Source organism: Lissotriton helveticus, chromosome 3_1 (assembly GCF_964261635.1).
Source record: "Lissotriton helveticus chromosome 3_1, aLisHel1.1, whole genome shotgun sequence".
Lineage (NCBI taxonomy): Eukaryota > Metazoa > Chordata > Amphibia > Caudata > Salamandridae > Lissotriton > Lissotriton helveticus.
In genome coordinates, this window is record NC_136061.1 from 742,670,479 (window position 1) to 742,691,151 (window position 20,673).

Genomic DNA, 20,673 nt, shown 5'->3' on the forward strand with positions numbered 1-20,673 from the left:
CACTTCGCAGAGTTCTACGTAGCGGATCTCCGCCCAGGCCTAGTACAGTTCCTTGATAAAAGACTGTTGCCTCCTCCATGCATCGTAGCTGCCAACAGCTCAGTCAAACGTTCACCCCTTTGCCAAGAAAGCGATTGCCTAATGACAGCAACGACGAAATGAGAGAAGATCAATGCAAGTACTAAGGCAGAAATAACCCATTTGGGAACTCATTAGACGGCACTGGGCCATATCCAAGAGCTAGAGATCAGTGATGAATCAAAAAATGCGGAGAAGACAGGGAAAAGTAAACGGTCAGGAATACCTAGCAGAGAAGCAGCAGTCCAGCTGCATGAGTTCTTGCCTCTGGAGCTTTTGACATACTATACATCTTGCCAGCTAACCAGACATAGAATACACTTGGATGCTGTTTCAGAATGTGAAGGCTAGTTTCTCATAAGCCTATATGCGCCATAATGAGTTGGGAAAAATCGTCTGTAATGCTAGGCCTGAGAGTATCCAATCCAGCTGTATGACTTTATTGACAGACATGTCACCAGAGATGCCAGCAGAACTGGAGTGCGTGGCTGTCAGCAATGTGTACACACCCAGGGTAAGAGCCAGTGGGCATTAGCTGTCCACTCGCAGGCGACATTCTGATTCGGACTAGAACTGCCAGGTCAAGTTGCCTCTAGAAGGGAACACACACAAACCAAGACTTTGTAGGGCGTCAGTAGTGAGGTGTAGTTCAAAACCTGTGGCTCTGCCAGAAACAGTTTAAGAACATGATTCTTCACATTCTAGTTCACATAGGGTGTCCTTTTCTGCTTTGCTTGCTCCTACACATTTATTTCTGCTGGGTGATCGTCCCTACAGAGCTCTTGCCAGGCAAAGTGAACATTTACGCAGGGTTCCTACCTCCCAAGGGCCAGCTGGTAAAGTGATCTGAACAATCAGAAAAATCTCTCTCTCTCGTTCCCTCCCGTTCTCCTTCTTTCAAATTCTCTGTCAAAACCTTTCTCTCTCATTCTACATCTATCTCCAACTCCATCTTTCGCCACCTATCTATACCTCACCACTTTCTTCTTTTATATTTATCGCTTTCTCTATCTTTTCTATTTCTCTCTCGATCATCTCTCTTGTTCTTCCAAGCCCAACCCACTTAACCAGCCTGCAAATATTTGACTAATTTCCTTTAACTTATACTTACCTCTCGGTTTACCTTGTCTGTCTATTAGGCCCCTCTCATTCTATCTCACTTCTCTTTTATACGTCTCTCCTTCTGTTGTATCCTCTCCTCTCTTTGTGTCACCAATCATTGAATCCTTGCCTTTCTCACAACCTCACATCCCCAAGGGCACCTTTTTCTGAATACCTTTATGTCACCGCTGTCAGCCACTCTCAAATATCTGTCGCTGCTTCATCTATTTTCGTGCTCCATGCCTCTCTCTTTACCTCACATCACCTCTTCTATCTATATCCATATCTACTCTGCTTGTATCTCTATTTTTACATGTTCTTCCACCCACCTCTCTCTTTTTTTAACCTCATTGGTTTCTCTTCTTCACATCTTTTCTTTGTGCACTTCATTTTTCCTTCTACCCTATACACCCAAGTCGCTACCTTCCTCTTGCCTCACTACTCACTTTACCTAACGTGTCTTTCAGTACCTCGGTTCTCATTTTTCCCTCTCTCTATCTCACCACTCTTTCTACCTTGTTGTTGCTTCCCTCTATACTTCTGTCACTACCCTATCCCTCTATCTGTCTACTTCTGCCTCTCCCTCTTTCTAAACACTCTTTCTACTTTACATCTCTGTATCTCAGCCATCTCCCTACATTTGTTCTCCCAAACTTCATCTCTTTCTGCCTCACCCCAAAGCTTGCCTTCCTTTTTCCTTTCTTTTTTGTAAAATTCTTGCTGGCTACTTAACTATTCTCCTTAAACTTACATCTCTCCCTACCTCATATCTGTCTCTAACTCCTGTCTCCCACTTCTCCATCTCTGTTGCTACACCATTCTCTTTAACTCTCTGCCCCTTGCCTGGCTCCTACGTCCTCCAATTTCTCATACCTCTAAGAGCCGGATGTCCTTATCTTGCCACGGGAGATACACATAGAGAGAAGCGGGACAAGGAAGAGAAAGAGAAAACTCCTGGAGAAGTGCTTTGAATCTCAGTGGTGTAGCGAGGATGTCAATTGTGAAGTAGGATTTATTTGTGAGCATGAATATTCGTCAATTAAAGCTGCAATTTCAAAGACTGTGCACTTATTTGATTATGATGCACTAGCTCCCTAAACAGCAAACCTGGTTCAGATCAGTGAGGTGTTTATCTCTCAGCTGATGCCATTGGATGTCTGGGTGCATCTTTCTGCCTCGAAGCGAATGCTTACATTGAATTGCACCAGATCAGAAACTACCACTATAGTCCTCTCCTGTACCTGCTTTCTCCCTCCCATATGTCTTGCTAGCACTATTAACCCCGACCTATTGACTTTGGCAATGGTTGTTAAATGGACTGTTTTTTAATAGAAAAAAGAGTACCCTCCCACGAGCTCTCGCTGAGCATGTGCCTTGAGTTTACAGTAGAGGTTATTGACCCTAAGACGAAGCAGTGTGGCTAATGATGAAGTGCCGGCGCGTAACTAGAACAATGAAACAATATATGTTGTGTGATGACTACAAGGTGGTCTTGGTCCATCAAGCTGCGAGTTAAAGGAGGGTGACTTATTAGGAGAACATGTTAGTGGAAATACAACTGTCCCTTTTCGTATTGTAATTAAACGTGAAAACCGTTGGAAAACACCCGATAGAGACATTAGTGCAGGGGTTTGGGTTATTGTGTAATCCTATATTATGTACAGATTTTACAATTAGGCCTGGGCAGAATTTCAATTGCGCCAGAGTAATTTTGGTGATTCCCCATTACTCTGTGGCGCAGAATTACCAATAATTATGTGATTACTTCTGCTCATGTAATTAAGAGTAATTTGGGGGGAATTGTAGTGCGAGAGCACATTTAGGGCCAGATGTAGGACACCAAATACCGGGTTACCGATAGGTATTTGGTGTTTGACATGTAGGGGGCCTTATATTTACAGAATCGGTATATTTACCGATTCGGTAAATTTACAGATTCTGTAAAATACCGAATCGGTAAATTTACCGAATCGGTAAATCCAGATGTAGGTGGCACTTCAAACAATGCCACAGGCCATTACCGATTCGTTATTTACCATGTAATACTATTGCATGGTAAATAACGAATTCCTGTATACATGCACATCTGTGCATGTACACCTGTGCCATGTGGCACACAAGCCAAAATCAGGGGTGCAACAGGGTGTCAAAGTGACACCCTGTTCCCCTTGCAAAATCGGTAATTTTACCGAATCGGTATTTACCGATTAGGTAATTACCAAATCATACAGATTCGGTAAAAATTACCGAATTTTTACCTACATCTGATTTACCGAATCTAGAATACCGAATCGGTAAAATTCGGTATTCTAGAGTCGGCAAATCAGATTTACCTACATCTGGCCCTTACCCCCAGATTCATCAAAGTCCTGTTTTGCGAGTCCTTAATAGCGATTTTTAAGGAATCGCTATTAAAGACTCGCAAAACGGGATGCATGTAGAAATTGCAATATTTTTTGCGATTTCTACTGCTTCCTTATTTGCGATTGGCTAATTGCTAATCACAAATAAGGAATGGTTGTCCCATTAATTCCTATAGGGTTAGAGGCCCATAGGAATGAATGGGGAGTCATTCCTTATTTGCGATTAGCAAATAGCGAATCGCAAATAAGGAAGCGATTTCAAGGGTGCCAGTGTGTCCAAAGGACACCCTGTAGCACCCCATAAATGGTAATGTACACTGGTGTTGCGTATGTGTGTGTAGCATACAACTTAGAAAAATGCACTAAAGTGCATTTTTCTAAGTTTTCGCTATTTACCACGTAGTTAGACTTTGCAGTCGATAGCGGCCCCAGATTGCGAATTTGCAATTTTAAATTTGTTCATGAATTGCATTTAAGGAATCTCAAATTGAGATTCCTTAAATGCAATTATTTGCAATTTAGCGATTTCTAGGATTGCGATTTTTGCATTTGGGATGATAAATCCCAAATGCAAAAATAGCGCTCGCAAAGGGACAGATTCTCAGAATCTGGCCCTTTGCGAGCCGATTTTGGCTTGATGAATCTGGCTGTTAGTGAGCTTTTTGTGTTCTGCTGCATTTTGCATTTTTTCTTATTTAATATACATCCTCGCATGCGCTTTGGAAAATAGCGCTAAATGTCGATAGTTAATTGGGAGAACATCCTACCCCAAGAGCACATTTGGCAAGCGCAAGAGGGTGCTCGTGCTCGCTATCTGTGTTCTATCGCATTGTGCACTATTTCTTAGAGAAAACATTATTTTTGCGCTGGTCATTTTTGTGCTAGGAAATAGTGCTAAATTCAGAATTGCTCTTCTTGTGTAATTCAAGTGTTATCTTGTAGAAATCTTAGGTAATTCCATTAATTTACGCTACTGAAAATTACACGAGTTATGCCCACCCCATTTATTTACAATATTCTCAAATGGAATGAGGACTACATTAGGTTGGGTCTACAGGAAACATACTTATGTTTAAATGTGTGCCTGTGAAACATACAATATCAAGTACACAAAGTGAACCACTGTGTCTGTGTTTCTTTTAGGAGTGTTTAATTGATGAAGATTGCGGATCAAGGAAATATTGCCAAATTTCGACGTTTGAGTACAAATGCATTACCTGCAAATCTCAAGAAAAGGTAATTGTATATTTTTATAGTGCAGTGAACGTTGACATTCATTCCTTATGGGGCTTACGATAGGGAAAAAGGTAGGGCTCGTGTCAAAATTATTCTTCTGAACGAGTTTTATTTCTTAAATGTATGTATTTTGGTGAAGTAAATGTTTTGCACCTTTTATTTTTTGTGTACCATCATTAGTTTGTTAACTCCATCAGCGCCCTCTGGGTGTATGTGTCACAGAACATTGAGTCCAAAAGCCTTTTGGCATTTTCACCATCATGTAATACAGTTTTAGTGAGCCTTACAGTACAAATCTGAGTGAATACCGTTTTAGGATTTTTAGACGTATGATCATATTTGATCAACGCTCTGATTGATACGTTACTTTAACACTTCCATCTGAACCATTTGTTCAACTACAAAGACAATCAATGTGCGATGAAGGGAAACTCTTTACTGTGAAGTGTAATGTCTGATGATTGGTCGATAAACATTATGTATGTTGGAAGGAGGAAGGTCTCTTCTCATAAGTAGAACAAAGAAGATTTGATTCCAAGATCCCCAGGTAAGGAGCAGCAAGAGAGAGCGGAGCTGGGAAAGCAAACGACCTCCAGCCAGTGAACACCAAACAGCCCCACATTAAAACTATAACTTTCAACTCACTCATTCCATTCTATCCACACATTCCATCACTCACAAAGCCTTCCACATATACCACACAGCCAGTGTTGAGTTTTTTTTTAGTTTAGTTTATTTGTTTAGCATAGTTATTTAAAACCATTGCTATAAAGAATCCATATTGGCACAATTATCACATCAAAAAGACGAAACTGGAGAGATACACTGTCATTTTTCAAAAGGAAAGATCTGTGCATTTAAAAACAGTCTTATTACTACCAATGTTAGGTTGCTTTTAAAATACAAGAAAAAAAGATTAAGACAGGAGGTGCTAAACCAGCGGACAAAAAAAGTCAGTAATAAGTTTTTGGATGGGAGGGGCAGGAAGCGCCGGAGCCGGGGAGGGTAATAAGAAGTTAGCCAAGAGTCTCACAAACTTTCCGACCCTGGCAAGCGCTTGAATGTCTGTAGAGGTAAAACACAGAGATGTAGCCTCCCAGCATGACCTGGTGCCCCATTTTAGAAATAGAGGTTTTAATAAATGCCTTCTGGGGGCATCCATGGCAGGGCAACAACACAAAAGGTGCGGCCATGATTCTTTATGGTATGAGCACAGTCTGCAGCCCCCCCCCCCTCCATTAAAGGGGCCCATCTGTGAGAGGCCGTTGAGCACAGGCCTAAGAGGCGCAAAAACATTATATTTATCCGTGCAACTGCGTTCAGATTAGCCAATAAGTAAAATTGCGGTGCCTCAGGCTTATATGAAACATTCAGAGGAAGCAGTACAGTTGGAGTATTTAAAGCCTTTAGGTCCATCCGATGGGAGATTAGTTTCACCTGCTTGTTGATGACTTTTTTCCACACTGAGTATGGGATTGTGTCTGAAGTTAGCAGGGAGCTGTCAATCTCTAATGTTTTGATGGCCTTTGTAATCTGACGATTCCACGGATTTCTAGGGATGGTAAAGATCTCTTTTAGGCAGAATTTTAGGGTGGTATCTGCTGCTTTTAGTGACCTTATAAAGTATTTCAAAATGTCAGCCTCACAGTAGATGGATTGTCTTTGTAGGCCCAATTCCAGACGTAGTCTTGCCCTCTGAATGAATTTCGGGAGACAAAAGATTTTTTTGTAAATGGAAACTTGGGCGTGGTCAAGACTGGCAGAGCATGCACCGGGAAAGGCCTGATGCCCATAGTTTATAGCGGGGAGTAATGTGGCTTTAATCACTTTCAAGATCGGTTCTGCTGAAGGGCTGCTCAGAGACTGATTCAGTCGAGTCAAGGAGTATGATATTGCGCCTGCTCTCTTTTTCATAGCTACTAAATGAGCTGTTGATCTTGAAGTCTCGCAGAACCAAACTCCCAAGTAATTATATTTTGCTGTTGAGTTGATCGTTGCAGGCCCAATGTGCCACCTTGCACTTCTCTTGTTCTTGCATCTGCCGAATATCATCACCTTGGTCTTTTCTTCATTGATTTTTAGTGCGTTGGCCATATTATATATATGAAGCTTGCTTAATGCTCGTTGAAGCCCCGTTTTTGTGTGGTCCATTATGACAATGTCGTCTGCATATTGTAAAATATGCAGATCCCATTTTGCAGGACCCAACTTTGGCGGAAGTAGATTGCTTTTCTTCAGGTATGTTCCCAAGTCGGCAGTATAAAGATTGAACAAAAGCGGGGCGAGAACACAGCCCTGCTTCAAACCGTCTCCGGTGGCAATTTTTCTGGAGACTGTCTTAGGGCCAATTTTAATTCGCACCCAGGTGTTCTTGTGCAGAGAGATAAGGGCTCCTAGCAGGTTCTGTGGAATCCCCCATTTATCCAGTTTCCTCCATAGAGTGTCACGAGACACTTTGTCGAAGGCTGCACTGTAGTCGATGAAGCAGCAATATAGTGGAAGGTGGTTTTTTTGTGCTGACTGATGACTCAAAAAAGCAAGTGTTGTAATATTATCTATGGTGGATGCTGAGGAGCGAAATCCTGTTTGAAAATAAGGTAGAATATTATTTTCTGCTACCCAATCTTCTAAGAGCTTAAGAAGACACCGGGCGTATGCCTTCGCCTCAAGATCTAATAGGGCGATAAGGCGATAGTTTGCTGGAAGCATGGGGTTTCCCTTCTTAAAGATGGGGCATAAGATCGAGCCAAGCCAAGAGTCTGGTAGCTGGCTGGTCACAAACACATTGTTAAATAGTGGGGCAAGAAGTTCGGCCCACTCCTCCAGTGCACATTTAAATACCCCTGCAGGAAGGCCGTTGGGCCCAGGAGCCCCGTCGTTTTTCATTGCCTTCAGAAATTTGGAGACTTCGGCTACAGAGGTCAACTCACGGCGTTCGGTCATCGTTAGATCGACTTTCTCTCTTAAATCAGTCACCACGGGATCCGGCTTGACACTGCCGTATAGTTGGATTACGTGCTGGGCCCAGACTTCTTCGCGAACTGCGTTCCCTCTGTTGTTATTCGACGAGCGGAGCTTGTTCATATAGTTCCAGAACTGGGATGAATTCTTGCCGTTTAATAGGGCGAATATTTTTATCCACTCTTTTTGTTCTTTTAATCTCTTTGCGGCCCATACTGATTTCCTGAAGGACTTACGCAGTGATGCCATGTTGTGGGCCGAGAGCGCCGTGCCATTCAATTTGTGCAAACGCACAGCCCTCCTTAGGGCTTTTCTTTTGGTGATTAACTCTGGGTCATAAATCCCCTTTGGGCGTAGCTCGTAAGATTTTTGTTGGGGCTCAGGTCCCGTTAAAAGATTTTGCAGTTTTCTGATAGCGCTGTCCCACCAAAGATGTAAGTCCGTTGGAGAACTGAGCATTAAATTAGGAGTCTCTCCTGAAAGCCAAGTGCTCACCTTATCAGAGCCTGTTGAGTCCCATTTGATTTTTCTGACTAGAGTATGGAGTTGAGCCAGCGTCGAGTGCCCCACAACTGTTATTTCCGCAGCGGCTGGCACAAGCAATTCCATTGTTACCGTTAAAGGGTTATGGTCACTCTCGTGTCGGAGGGGAATTTCCATCTTAGTTAGCTTATTTCCTAGAAACGGTGAAAGGAAGATATAATCGATTGTGGAGATGTTTTTAAAGGTTGGTGGAAAGTGAGACCCGGGATTCTGTTCTAATCTAATTTGTTTTGCGGAGCATAGGTTGTGATTGGTTAAGAATGTAATCATAGCTTCTTGTTCTTTGCTTCTGAGGGCCGGACCCACATTGGTAACCAGACCTTTGATGTTAAAATCCCCAATTAGCAGGACTTCTGCTGATGCAAATTCCAATAACAGGTCTGCCAGCTGCTTAATCAATCGGTCTGTGGCAGTTGTTTTTATGGTTTTCATTGGGTTATGGTAGCAGTTGATTAGAAGCATGGGTAGGGCCCTCCCTAAAGGTAATAGGCCATTAATTAATACTGTCTGGCATGTCATTGTTTTCCGAAGAATAGGGGTCACCGTTATCTTGCATCTGTGTTTGATGTAAATAGAGAGGCCCCCTGAGGGTCTTCCGTGTGATTTGGCCTGAGCAGCTGGTTGAAAAAGTTCATAATAGCCGAGAAGTGGTGTTGGAGCTAGAGACCACGTCTCCTGTAAGCAGATGATATCGCTTTTATTCAGGTACTCCACGGCTGATTTAGAAGCAAATGTTGACTTTAGCCCAGCCACATTCCAGGACGTGATTGTGAGATTATGTTCCAACCATAAGACTTCCCCGTTAGGAGGAACACTTCCGGGCAGAGGCGCTTGAAGGCTCTGGGTGGGGGGGCCCGTGGTATGCGTCGGCAGCAAGGGCAGAGTGACTCATTTTGCAGCTCACCAGACGGTGATTGCTGTTACATGAGATGTTTATAAAGTTGTCCGCTTTCGTCGCTTCTGGGAGCCAAGCATGGGTTGCACCTCGGGACCCTTTCAGCACGCTAATGTGCTTCCTTACTGGGTACGATGGAAGGAGGACATGAGGATATTTTTGTTGAGTTGGTACCCATATTTCAATTCCCCAGTTTTCAAATGTGCCTGCTTCGCCTAGAATTGCATCCCTTGTGGTCTCCTGGGACCACGTTGTCACGGTTGCCTCTGAACCCCCTTTGCCTTGAATTGTAGAGAACTTGACCAAGGTAAGGTCTGAGGAATTGATCCCGGACAGTGCTGGAATGTTCTTGAATAGCCGAAGTAGATTATTTCTGTTGAGGATGTCATGTGGGCCCTTATGGGCATATTGAGGAAGGAAGACAAGCTCAGCCTCCTTTACCGGGCTTTCATGGTTCAGACTCCTGGCTGGTTTACTTGAGGGTACGTGCCCCTCCAGTTGTTGCGGTTGTGCGCCTGATAAATGGTTAGTCATCTCCTGGAGATTTTGTGCTCCCGGGACATAATTAAGTTGGGGCTGGTGAAGCCTCTGCTTTTGTATAGCCCAGTCCCAGCAGATGTTAGTTGTTGGCTCAGGTAGATGGCACGTGGAGCAGCCCATCGCTACTTCCTCTGGGACGGCTTGAGGGTCTCCTGTCCCGACATTTACCAGGGCCTGGCCATTAGTTTGGCCGCTCCGAGCTTCTTGCGTAACTGGCTTTGGCTGTGCAGTTGTGTTCACGCTCCCAAGGCCAGAGTCGTAGAAAGGTGTATCGTTGATTTTGTTTGGCAGGGATCCAAACGTTGCCGTTATAGTTTGAAGTTCAGTCACTTGCAGAGCCGGAGGTATACCCACAGGAAGATCCTGTGTCGGTGGTCCTGTTTTTCCTAAGGTATCATTGATGCCAGCCTGGGTCCTGCTTGTCCCGGTGGTTTTCGTCTTGGGTTTAAAAGCCAGACTGAAAATTGGAAAATAAGGAAGGCCTTTAGATTTAGTATCTGAGGTGCTAGGAGCTGCTGGCCCGTCAAAACCCGCTCTTCTTTTTGTTAAACGTTGTTTCTTAGTTTGTTTTTTCAATTTCTTTCTCTCCCTCCTCGACAGGGGAGGTTTCGTTGGGAGGTTCGATGAAGTGTGAGCCGTGATTTCCTGGATTGTATTAGTGAGGTTGGGCCACTTCATCGCTGGATTCGTCGATGCTGGGCTACTCAGGTCAAGGCGTTCCGGCCCTTCTTGAAGGTTGCCTGGGCTGGTCCCCCAAGACAGACAGACCAAGCTGTTGGGGTCAGATTTGAGAGGCGGGGAGGTAGGCTTTCTCCCAGATGGAGAGCCAGCTAATGTTTCAGCGTCTAAGGGCTCCTCGAGAGAGGGTGAGGTTTGGAGGTCTTGGGGGAGATTCACTAATCCGTTTCCGTTGATGTTGTTCTTCATGCTGTCCAATAATGCTCCCAAGATTTCTGGGAGGACGGAAAGTTTATTTATTATTGGAGAGCAGGGACAGGTGTTCATTTTATCCTGTAGCCCTGCAGACCTTTCCAGAGAGCTTAATCTGGAGCCTAGGTCGGACAATGTTGAGGCCAAAGTTTGAATTAGGTCAACCTGGAGTTCCATTTTCTGAGATTGCCAAAGCAAAGCTGTAGCAATTGCATCTTGCTTTACGTGGAGTGATGTCAGCGAGACCGAAATAGAGTTTATAGATCCCTGGGAGACAAACACAGGTAGTTCTTGGTCATCTTGCATAATACTGGAGGAGTTGGGATGTAAGCTAAGGCCCGGTGTATAAGCAAGAGAGTCTTCAATTTGGGCTTCTAGAGAGGCCAGAAATCTCTTAGATGACAGGGGGCTTTCAAACTTTAGGCTATTTTTTAGCGATTGAAAGACCTTCTGAGTGATTTGGAGGGGATCCGGACTTGGGGTGCATTGTGGTATAGACATAGAAGTCATATCTACCTCATTACGGTTGTCTTCGTATATTGGAGGGGTGGATGGCACTTCTCCGTGAACTTGTACTTGGATTTGTAGCTTGGGCGCAGAGTTTATTGTGGTGGTGTTTGCAGTAAGAGTTGTCGAGTTTGAGTCCAAGTCTAAGGCTGTTAGGTTCCCCAAACCCAAGCCCGTAAGAGATGCACTTGGAGAAGCTGTGGTGGTAATCTGTGACATTATTTCAACATCCCGGGAGAGTGGACTTAACTGGAGGTGCTCAGATGAATCCTGAGCATTAGGCGGTGATGAGTGAGAATATTCCAGAAGTAAACTTTCGAGGTGAGCAGGGCAAGAATCAGAGTATTTACCATGGCTTAAGGTGTCCGCGTTTGTTTCGGTATCCTGCTGGGATGTTGCGATGGAGGAAGGGCCTGTCTGAGATCCTGTTTGAGGAGCAGTGTCAAAGAAGTCGCTAATCCGAGGTTGCGACAATAAGCCACCAGTTTGGTGTGCGGGCAACTGCTGTTGGTTGGCCTCTGGGGAGACAATACGTAAGACTGTGCCCTTTCTCTTGGGCAGTGTCCTAAGCGGCTTAGAAGACTCCATTGCAATTCCGCGAGTGTTGCAGCTCGTTGGTGCCCCCCTAGTGCCCTCCGGAAGCTGTGGCGGCACAAGAGTGTTAAAACCAGAGCTGTAGGTACCACGAGCCACTACAAGCCACCAGATGACAGGCCGGTAACAGCCCAGGAGAAGCACTTTATGGTTACCAGCAACGGAGCCAACAAATCCCCCGGTATCCACACTGCTCCGAACCACCGGACCTGCGGCCGATCCTGGCCAGGACTTGGATGAGCAAGGATGCGACTGAGCACACACTCCGCAGTCCGCAGTTAAGTCACTTGGTCTGGCGTACAGCTCTCTGCACCCTCTACTGCTCTAAAGGATTGTGGCCACTACGATCAGTTGGACAGTCAATCCATTGGTAACATTTGTGTAGAAGACCCTCGTTTCTAAAATTAATCAACCAGAGCACTGCGATTAACAGCTCTGAGAGCTGTCCTGCACCGGGTCACTTCCGGGCTCCCCGCCTACGCCAAACTGAGCTGCAGGCGATAGAATCGCCCGGGGCTGCAGCCGGGCAATGGCAGTCCTCTATACACTGCTCTCGGACCTCCGCGGTTCGCAACTCACCGGGGGTCACAGTGCTTACAGGCTCTCTCGTTTGTCCGTCCGCCGCCGCTCGCCGCACACCCCGGTCTCCTTGCCGCTTCCTCCTCCTCCAGGGGGGGCCTCGGCACTTAGCGTGGCGTGGCTGTGGGGTGCGGCAAAGGCTGCTGCTGCTCTCTCTGCTTGGTGAAATAACGGACTGGCTCTCCGGCTACGGCTCCCAGCTGTATTTTGTAGCCTCCTGTAGCTCCTGCCAGCTCCGGCGCTGCAGTGACACTTGCAGCTTCAGCCGAGGTGATAACGTGGCTTGCGGCTCCCGCCGCGTTGAAGTACCCCTTGCAGCTTGGGAGGGCAGCTCGCGGGTGTTGGAGAGCCGATGCGGGCCCCAATGCAGGGAGTTCGGCGTGTAGACAGCTGGGGCGGTTAGGGCGTTTTCGGAGCGGTTTCCTCAGAGTCTCGCGCTCCCGCTCTGCTTCTGCTGCTTCTACAGCCAGTGGCGTAACGAACATTGAGGGGGCCCCCCTGCAAAGTACATGGAGGGGGCCCCCCATGCTCTGGACCCAGTCAGTAGCTCCCAGGCCAGGGCCGGACTGGGAACCCAAAGCAGCCCTGGCATATTTTGTCAGACCGGTCTCTCTATGGTACGTAGCAAGCCAGCCTGCCTTTTGCAATAATGTTTTTTTTTAAATGGCAAAAGTGGTGCATTATACAACATATTTTTCATTGTACATTCAAATGTATTAACTTTTAAAACATAGCAAATGATGACCTTACAGTGCATTGGGATACCCAGTCATACCCGCATTGGGATACCCAGTCATACCCACATTCTTACAGAGAACATAGAAGATAGACCAGAGAAGCACCACTAAATATGTATGACTTTCTTTTGCACGTTTTCCATCAAGGTCACTGCACAATATGGTAACTTCTTAAATCCAGGCATAATGGAACAAGCTGGTTACCTTTATCTTGCTGCAAAATATATTTTGATAAAGTTGCTGTATGAATCACAGAAAAATGTCTACTGTAGAGGCGAAATACACTGCTTTATCTGTAATGTTTGGCACCTAAGGGGAGAGCGTGGGTGGCAGACGGAGGCCACATGGAAGTCTGGCTCATTTTTGTGTCGAGGATCCGACAAAGAAGAGCCGAGCCAGAGCAATCATGTGTACAAGGGTCCGATCTAGCTGCTGTGCCGGGGCTGGTCGAGGCCCATCACCCAATTGGAAGCAGGACATCAGGAGAGAGGAAACAGGTCAGGCTGAGCCTACCTCCCACCAAGCTTCATTTGGAAAGCAGCCTGCGCAACTGTGGGCTGCCAGACACTGTAAACATCCCACCACCTCTCCCTGAGAAGAGAAATACAGAACCCCCAAAGAGGAAGAATGAAAAGAGGTTCTGAATTCACTTGCTGCTCAGGTGGAAATATGCCTCATAGGAGCCGGTACTGCCCACAAATACTGAGGGGATGCAGCTGGAAAACTGCTGGATGGTGCCCTTCACCCACGCAAGGGAGCTGACTGTATAAACCTTCTTGTGCCCACCCCCTTTCCTCGTGTGTCTTAGTGCACTTAAGTAGACCTCTATCTGCCTGCAGCGCTCTTTAAATTAGCATTGGTATGCCGTATCATAGCCCAGTAACATAACACAATATAAAAGTAACACATAGAAAAACATGGCATACCATAATATTTAACAACATAACATATCATGCAATTTCATTGTACCATAAACCAACATACATGACATAGCAGCTCTTATGAGGTGGTCTGATTCTTACAATGTTGCTCACATCGTTTTATGTTTAATATAACCTTTCATTTAAAACAGCAGGATCACAGATTTTTAAAATTTTCAAAATCATCTTTAGAGTTGTACTTCCATCAAACAATCTACTACACTCTGTCTCGTGTTAAAACAACAATGGTGCAACCTCAAACAGGGCTAATCTGAGGCATACACTTAAATATTGAATCCTGTCCCTTATGGGGTCATCCAAGAAATTAGGCATCCGAAAGCCCAGCCAAGCTAACTAACACATAAGTCAGCCTCACCCATGCAACCCAGGGCATTATAGTCAGGATTTTGAAAAAACAGCTTTTCTAAAAAATTGTCACATGTTTTTTAATTTTTTTAAATCAAATATGATGTCAATAAAATTAATCTTACTGATATGCTTCTTACTATTATGACCACATTATCAATACTTTCAGCCACTGTGAATCTATATCATAAATATGCCCACCCACACTTCCTGTCAATGGCATGGGCTGCACTGGCAATGTGGTGCCAAGAACACACACATGCTGGAGAAAGTATCTCTTTCTTATAAATATTACAGTCAATGGTGGCTGGCGTATTTGAACTGACCTATTACTAACTTGGTAGCAAACCATAGCATCCTTAGTCAGTTGTTTTCAAAATAGCTACATTGTGTATTTTTTAATCCTTTGCACCTTAGCAATGACAAGCACCACTGTAAGACTGCGTTATGACGGAAAGGCAGACAATGCACTGTAGAAAATACAGGGGAAGACAATTATCCACCAAGCACTCGTCCTCAAATATAGTCTCTAGGGTCTCAATGTTCAAAATTCATTTATTCCAAATAATTCTTCATCAGATTTCTTCATCCAATATACGACAAATACCAGCCAACACGTGTTTCGTCTGATCAGTATATGATATACAGACTTCTTCAGGGCTGTAATTAATACAGTAACCAAAAATTACAAGAAATACTAAATACTTGGCTCAGTATTCACAATACAATTCACCATAAAATTCACCGAATCCGTGCAAAAAGAGAAAGTAAATCTAAGAAGTGCCCGTCACCAAGAGTAAAGCTTGAAAGCCCAAAGTGTATCTACCATACTCAAGTACCCAAGTATGAGTACATTTATTTGAAATCATATATTTATCAATCACCTGCAATACCAGTTAGGACCCAGTCACCAACCACACCAGCAGGTTGGTCATCGTGCTAGTAATAATAATATTAAATCATCAGTAACTCACCATTACACTTAATGCTAATGGTTGTGATTCGTAATCCTCGTGGTAAAAAACAAATTCTTCAATCCAAAACAATCGTAGTAATAGTCTGTAAATAAAACTAGTATCTCTTAATATACAATTTGTTCATATAGTCACGCACAAGTGTCAAACTGAGGCTTAAATACACTTCACTATCTTCCTGCTCAATTGCTGTGTCCTCCAAGTAGGCCAGCATATAGCATAAGTATTGGCTAGTGATAAATATCACTCTCCCACAACCTTCTCTGTACTCAAAATTTATACAGTCTATGATTAAATAATAAACATTTACATCAATCATCATTAAATACCTTAATGTGTAAGTTGAATCGCCTTCCAATAATTTGATTCGTCTCAGAGTTATAAAGTCAGCGTGGTCTAAATCAGACCCTCGTAAATATTCCACAATCTCTCGTTGTCCACGTATCTATAGACCGAGATCAGTATATTACATTTATTAGTATACACTCTTGTGTCAATAGCGTCGTATATACGACGTATATACGACGCTATTGACACAAGAGTGTATACTAATAAATGTAATATACTGATCTGACGTATATACGACGCTATTGACACAAGAGTGTATACTAATAAATGTAATATACTGATCTCGGTCTATAGATACGTGGACAACGAGAGATTGTGGAATATTTACGAGGGTCTGATTTAGACCACGCTGACTTTATAACTCTGAGACGAATCAAATTATTGGAAGGCGATTCAACTTACACATTAAGGTATTTAATGATGATTGATGTAAATGTTTATTATTTAATCATAGACTGTATAAATTTTGAGTACAGAGAAGGTTGTGGGAGAGTGATATTTATCACTAGCCAATACTTATGCTATATGCTGGCCTACTTGGAGGACACAGCAATTGAGCAGGAAGATAGTGAAGTGTATTTAAGCCTCAGTTTGACACTTGTGCGTGACTATATGAACGAATTGTATATTAAGAGATACTAGTTTTATTTACAGACTATTACTACGATTGTTTTGGATTGAAGAATTTGTTTTTTACCACGAGGATTACGAATCACAACCATTAGCATTAAGTGTAATGGTGAGTTACTGATGATTTAATATTATTATTACTAGCACGATGACCAACCTGCTGGTGTGGTTGGTGACTGGGTCCTAACTGGTATTGCAGGTGATTGATAAATATATGATTTCAAATAAATGTACTCATACTTGGGTACTTGAGTATGATAGATACACTTTGGGCTTTCAAGCTTTACTCTTGGTGACGGGCACTTCTTAGATTTACTTTCTCTTTTTGCACGGATTCGGTGAATTTTATGGTGAATTGTATTGTGAATACTGAGCCAAGTATTTAGTATTTCTTGTAATTTTTGGTTACTGTATTAATTACAGCCCTGAAGAAGTCTGTATATCATATACTGATCAGACGAAACACGTGTTGGCTGCTATTTGTCGTATATTGGATGAAGAAATCTGATGAAGAATTATTTGGAATAAATGAATTTTGAACATTGAGACCCTAGAGACTATATTTGAGGACGAGTGCTTGGTGGATAATTGTCTTCGTTCAGTCATTTTTGACATTTACCGAGTAGTGGTAACCTACTCGTTCCGCTTTGAGCACCAATTGGACTTGTAACTGTATTTACTTGCTTATACATGCTGTGCGCTTCATAATAACTGTTACCATCATATTTCGAGAAAATACAGGGGCATCCAAGGTAGGTCCAGGAGGTCTGACCCTTGCCAAATATTTAGGATATCCAAATAGAAGACATCCACATAAAATGACTTCAAATTGCATTTGTTTACATAGCGCATGGATAGCTAAATATCTTGCATGGATCCGGTTCTCCTAGACCTATGTTGGACACCCCTGAGAGACTCAATGCACAAGTTACTACTTGTGTAACGATATATCTGTAAGAGACATTAGTTAGTATTAGATTCCTTACCTTAGAATATCCCCAGGCGTCAGACTGGATCCGGAAACTTTTGCGTAGCAGTACCCTTGCGCGTCGGTAGGCGTCATCTGCAGCTCCGCGTCCGTCGTCGGCGTCGTGGGCGCCGTGATGACGTCGTCGGAGTACTTAGACGCCTCCTCCGCGTGCTGACGTCAGTTCTTAGACACAGCTTTTCCGCGCCAGAAACGCAGAGCCATGTTAAAAACCAACACTGGTGCCATTGAAACTAGGGCCCTGAAAGGGGGTAACCCTAACCCTAGATATCGGTTCGCAGAACGGGGAGGATGGGTGGGTCGGTAAGGAATCTAATACTAACTAATGTCTCTTACAGATATATCGTTACACAAGTAGTAACTTGTGCATCTGAAAGAGACACGTTAGTATTCGATTCCTTACCTTAGAATAGATACCCCAGCAATACCAACCCGGGTGGTGGGTCTGCGAACCAATAATCACACCAGAAAGTCCTGGAGGACAGAACGCCCAAAGAAGCCATCCATCCGGACTTGGCTGTCGAGGTAGTAGTGTCGTGCAAACGTGTGCAGCGAGGCCCACGTAGCTGCCTGACAGATGTCTTGTAAGGGCACTCCCCGGCCCAGGGCAGTTGTAGTCGCCGTGGCTCGGGTGGAGTCAAGTCAAAAAAAAAAAAAAAAGTCAAAAAATTTGTATAGCGCACTACATACCCAGAGGGTTTCAAGGCGCTTAGGAAGGGGAGGAGGATTATTTGTCAAATATCCACGTTTTAAGCTGCTTTCTGAACGCTAGGTGGTTCTGGGTGAGGCGAAGGTAAGCGGGGAGTGAGTTCCATGTTTTAGCAGCCAGGTATGAAAAGGATCTGCCTCCCATGGTGGTCTTGTTGATGCGAGGTACAGTGGCGAAGGCTTGGCTGGAAGAGCGTAGTTGTCGGGAGGGGGTGTAGAAGGACAGTCGAGAGTTGAGGCAATCTGGTCCGATGTCGTAGAGTGATTTGTGTGCGTGGGTAAGCAGTCGGAAAGTGATCCTCTTATTGACGGGTAGCCAGTGGAGGTCTTTAAGGTGACCGGAGATGTGTGAGCCCGTAAGCCAACAGGGGGCTCCTTTCTAGCCAAGGAGTAGCATGCCTGGATACACAAGATGATCCACCGGGAGATGGTCCTCTTGTGCACCGCTTTCCCCTCTTTGCGCCCACGTAACCAACAGAGAGTTGGTCATCCACCCGGAACTGGCGTGTGCGATCCAAGTAAAATGAGCGGTACAAAAGGGGGTGGTGATGGACGGAGTATCTGAACCAATCAAACACTCACACCCAGTCAAAAGATCTGGGTTTAATCAATCACCGTTCTTTAGCCCACTCTGCCACCCCAGTTCAGACATGGCTATATGCAAATCAGTCTGACCCTGTAACTCATGGGAACAGTCCAGCCCGAACTGCCAAGCCATGCCTTCCCTGGACCGGAAACAAGCTTCCGAGGACCGGTTTCTGGCATTACAGCCGTCTTCTGCCCGGCTTGCATGAATCCAGTGGCAAAGTGAGCAAGGGACTCACGTCTGAGCATACCCTGCCACACTTATGGCGGCCAAAAGCGGTACAAAAGGGGGTGGTGATGGACGGAGTATCTGAACCAATCAAACACTCACACCCAGTCAAAATATCTGGGTTTAATCAATCACCGTTCTGTAGCCCACTCTGCCACCCCAGTTCAGACATGGCTATATGCAAATCCGTCTGACCCTGTGCCTCGTGGGAACAGTCCAGCCCGAACTGCCAAGCCATGCCTTCCCTGGACCGGAAACAAGCTTCCGAGGACCGGTTTCTGGCATTACAGCCGTCTTCTGCACGTAAAATGAGAGCGCACGTTTTGGGTCCAGACGGTGGAGCCGCTCTTCCTCTTTAGAGGGATGCGGTGGCGGGAAGAAGATTGGCAAGGTGATAGACTGCCCGATGTGGAAGGCCGTGACAACCTTGGGCAGGAAAGATGGCTTAGTACGCAACACCACTTTGTCCGGATGGACAGAAAGGAAAGGTGGAGTACAAGAAAGAGCCTGGAGCTCACTCACTCTCCTGGCAGAGGTGATGGCAACCAGGAATGTTGTCTTCAGAGTAAGAAGGCGGAGAGGACAGTTGTGAAGTGGCTCAAAAGGAGCGCACATCAGAAACGTAAGAACCAGGTTCAAGTCCCACTGAGGCATCACAAACGGAACAGGAGGGAATGTGTGTGTGATGCCTTTTAGAAATCTATTTACATTACGGGACTTGAACAAAGAAGGTTGATCAGGCAGCCTCCGAAAGGCTGAAAGGGCAGAAAGGTAGCCTTTGATAGCGCCCAGAGCAGAGCCCTGCTGGGCAAGAGAAAGAAGGAAGAGGAGAACCTCAGAGAGAGGGGCAGCAAGAGGATCCACAGCCTTTGCTGTGCACAATGCCACAAATCTGTTCCACCTGCAGGCGTATACCGACTTTGTGGAGGGACGCCTGGCTGCCAGAATGACGTTACAGACTTCAGGAGGCAAGTCAAATGGCCTCAACTGTCGCCGCTCAATCTCCAAGCATGGAGGTGGAGACTGGACAGGTTCGGGTGGAGGACCGTCCCCTGCTGCTGCGACAGAAGGTCCTCCTGAAGAGGCAGACGAACCGGGGGATCGACTGACATACTGAGTAGCTCTGGATACCAGTACCTTCTTGCCCAGTCCGGAGCCACAAGGATGACTTGGGCCCGGTCGCGCTTGATCTTCTTCAGCACTCTGGGTAGAAGTGGTATAGGCGGAAAGGCGTACAATAGACCGCAACTCCACTCGCGACGAAAAGCGTCTCCGAGCGAGTGCCGCCTTGGAAATTCCAACGCGCAGAACTGATGACATTGCGCGTTCTCTTCGGTGGCGAATAGATCTAACCAAGGCTCTCCCCATTGCTGAAAGAGGCCTTGCGCCACGTCCGAGTTCAGACGCCATTCGTGATCCATCATGCACCGACGGCTGAGCTCGTCCGCCCTGGAGTTCAGAGAACCTGCCAGATGTTGAGCCACCAGGGTCACGCCCTGGCGTTCCAGCCATTGCCAGAGGCGCAGAGCCTCCTGGCAAAGGGTCCACGACCCCACCCCGCCCTGTTTGTTGCAGTACCACATGGCGGTGGTGTTGTCTGTGAACACCTGCACTACACTCTCCCGGACAGAGGGGAGGAATGCTTTCAGTGCTAGACGAATCGCCCGTAACTCCAACAGGTTGATGTGGAGCTGGGCCTCCGCCGGAGACCAGAGGCCTCTGATCTCCGCCTCTCCCATGTGGCCTCCCCAGCCCTGGAGGGACGCATCCGTCACAACTACGTGCTTCGGTTGGGGAAGGGAGAGGGATCTGCCGCTGACCCAATCGCGGTCCGTGAGCCACCACTGCAGCTGTCTCACAG

General features: G+C 45.4%; 1 protein-coding gene across 1 annotated transcript in view; it reads left to right on the forward strand.

Annotated features, from left to right (window-relative positions):
• DKK3 (dickkopf Wnt signaling pathway inhibitor 3) overlaps nucleotides 1–20,673 on the forward strand; it is a 264,185-nt gene that overhangs the window by 123,793 nt on the left and 119,719 nt on the right. Inside the window, exon 5 of the mRNA XM_078680929.1 lies at nucleotides 4,686–4,778. Within this exon, the coding sequence (XP_078537055.1) occupies nucleotides 4,686–4,778 (93 nt within the window). The remainder of the gene's footprint in view (nucleotides 1–4,685; nucleotides 4,779–20,673) is intronic.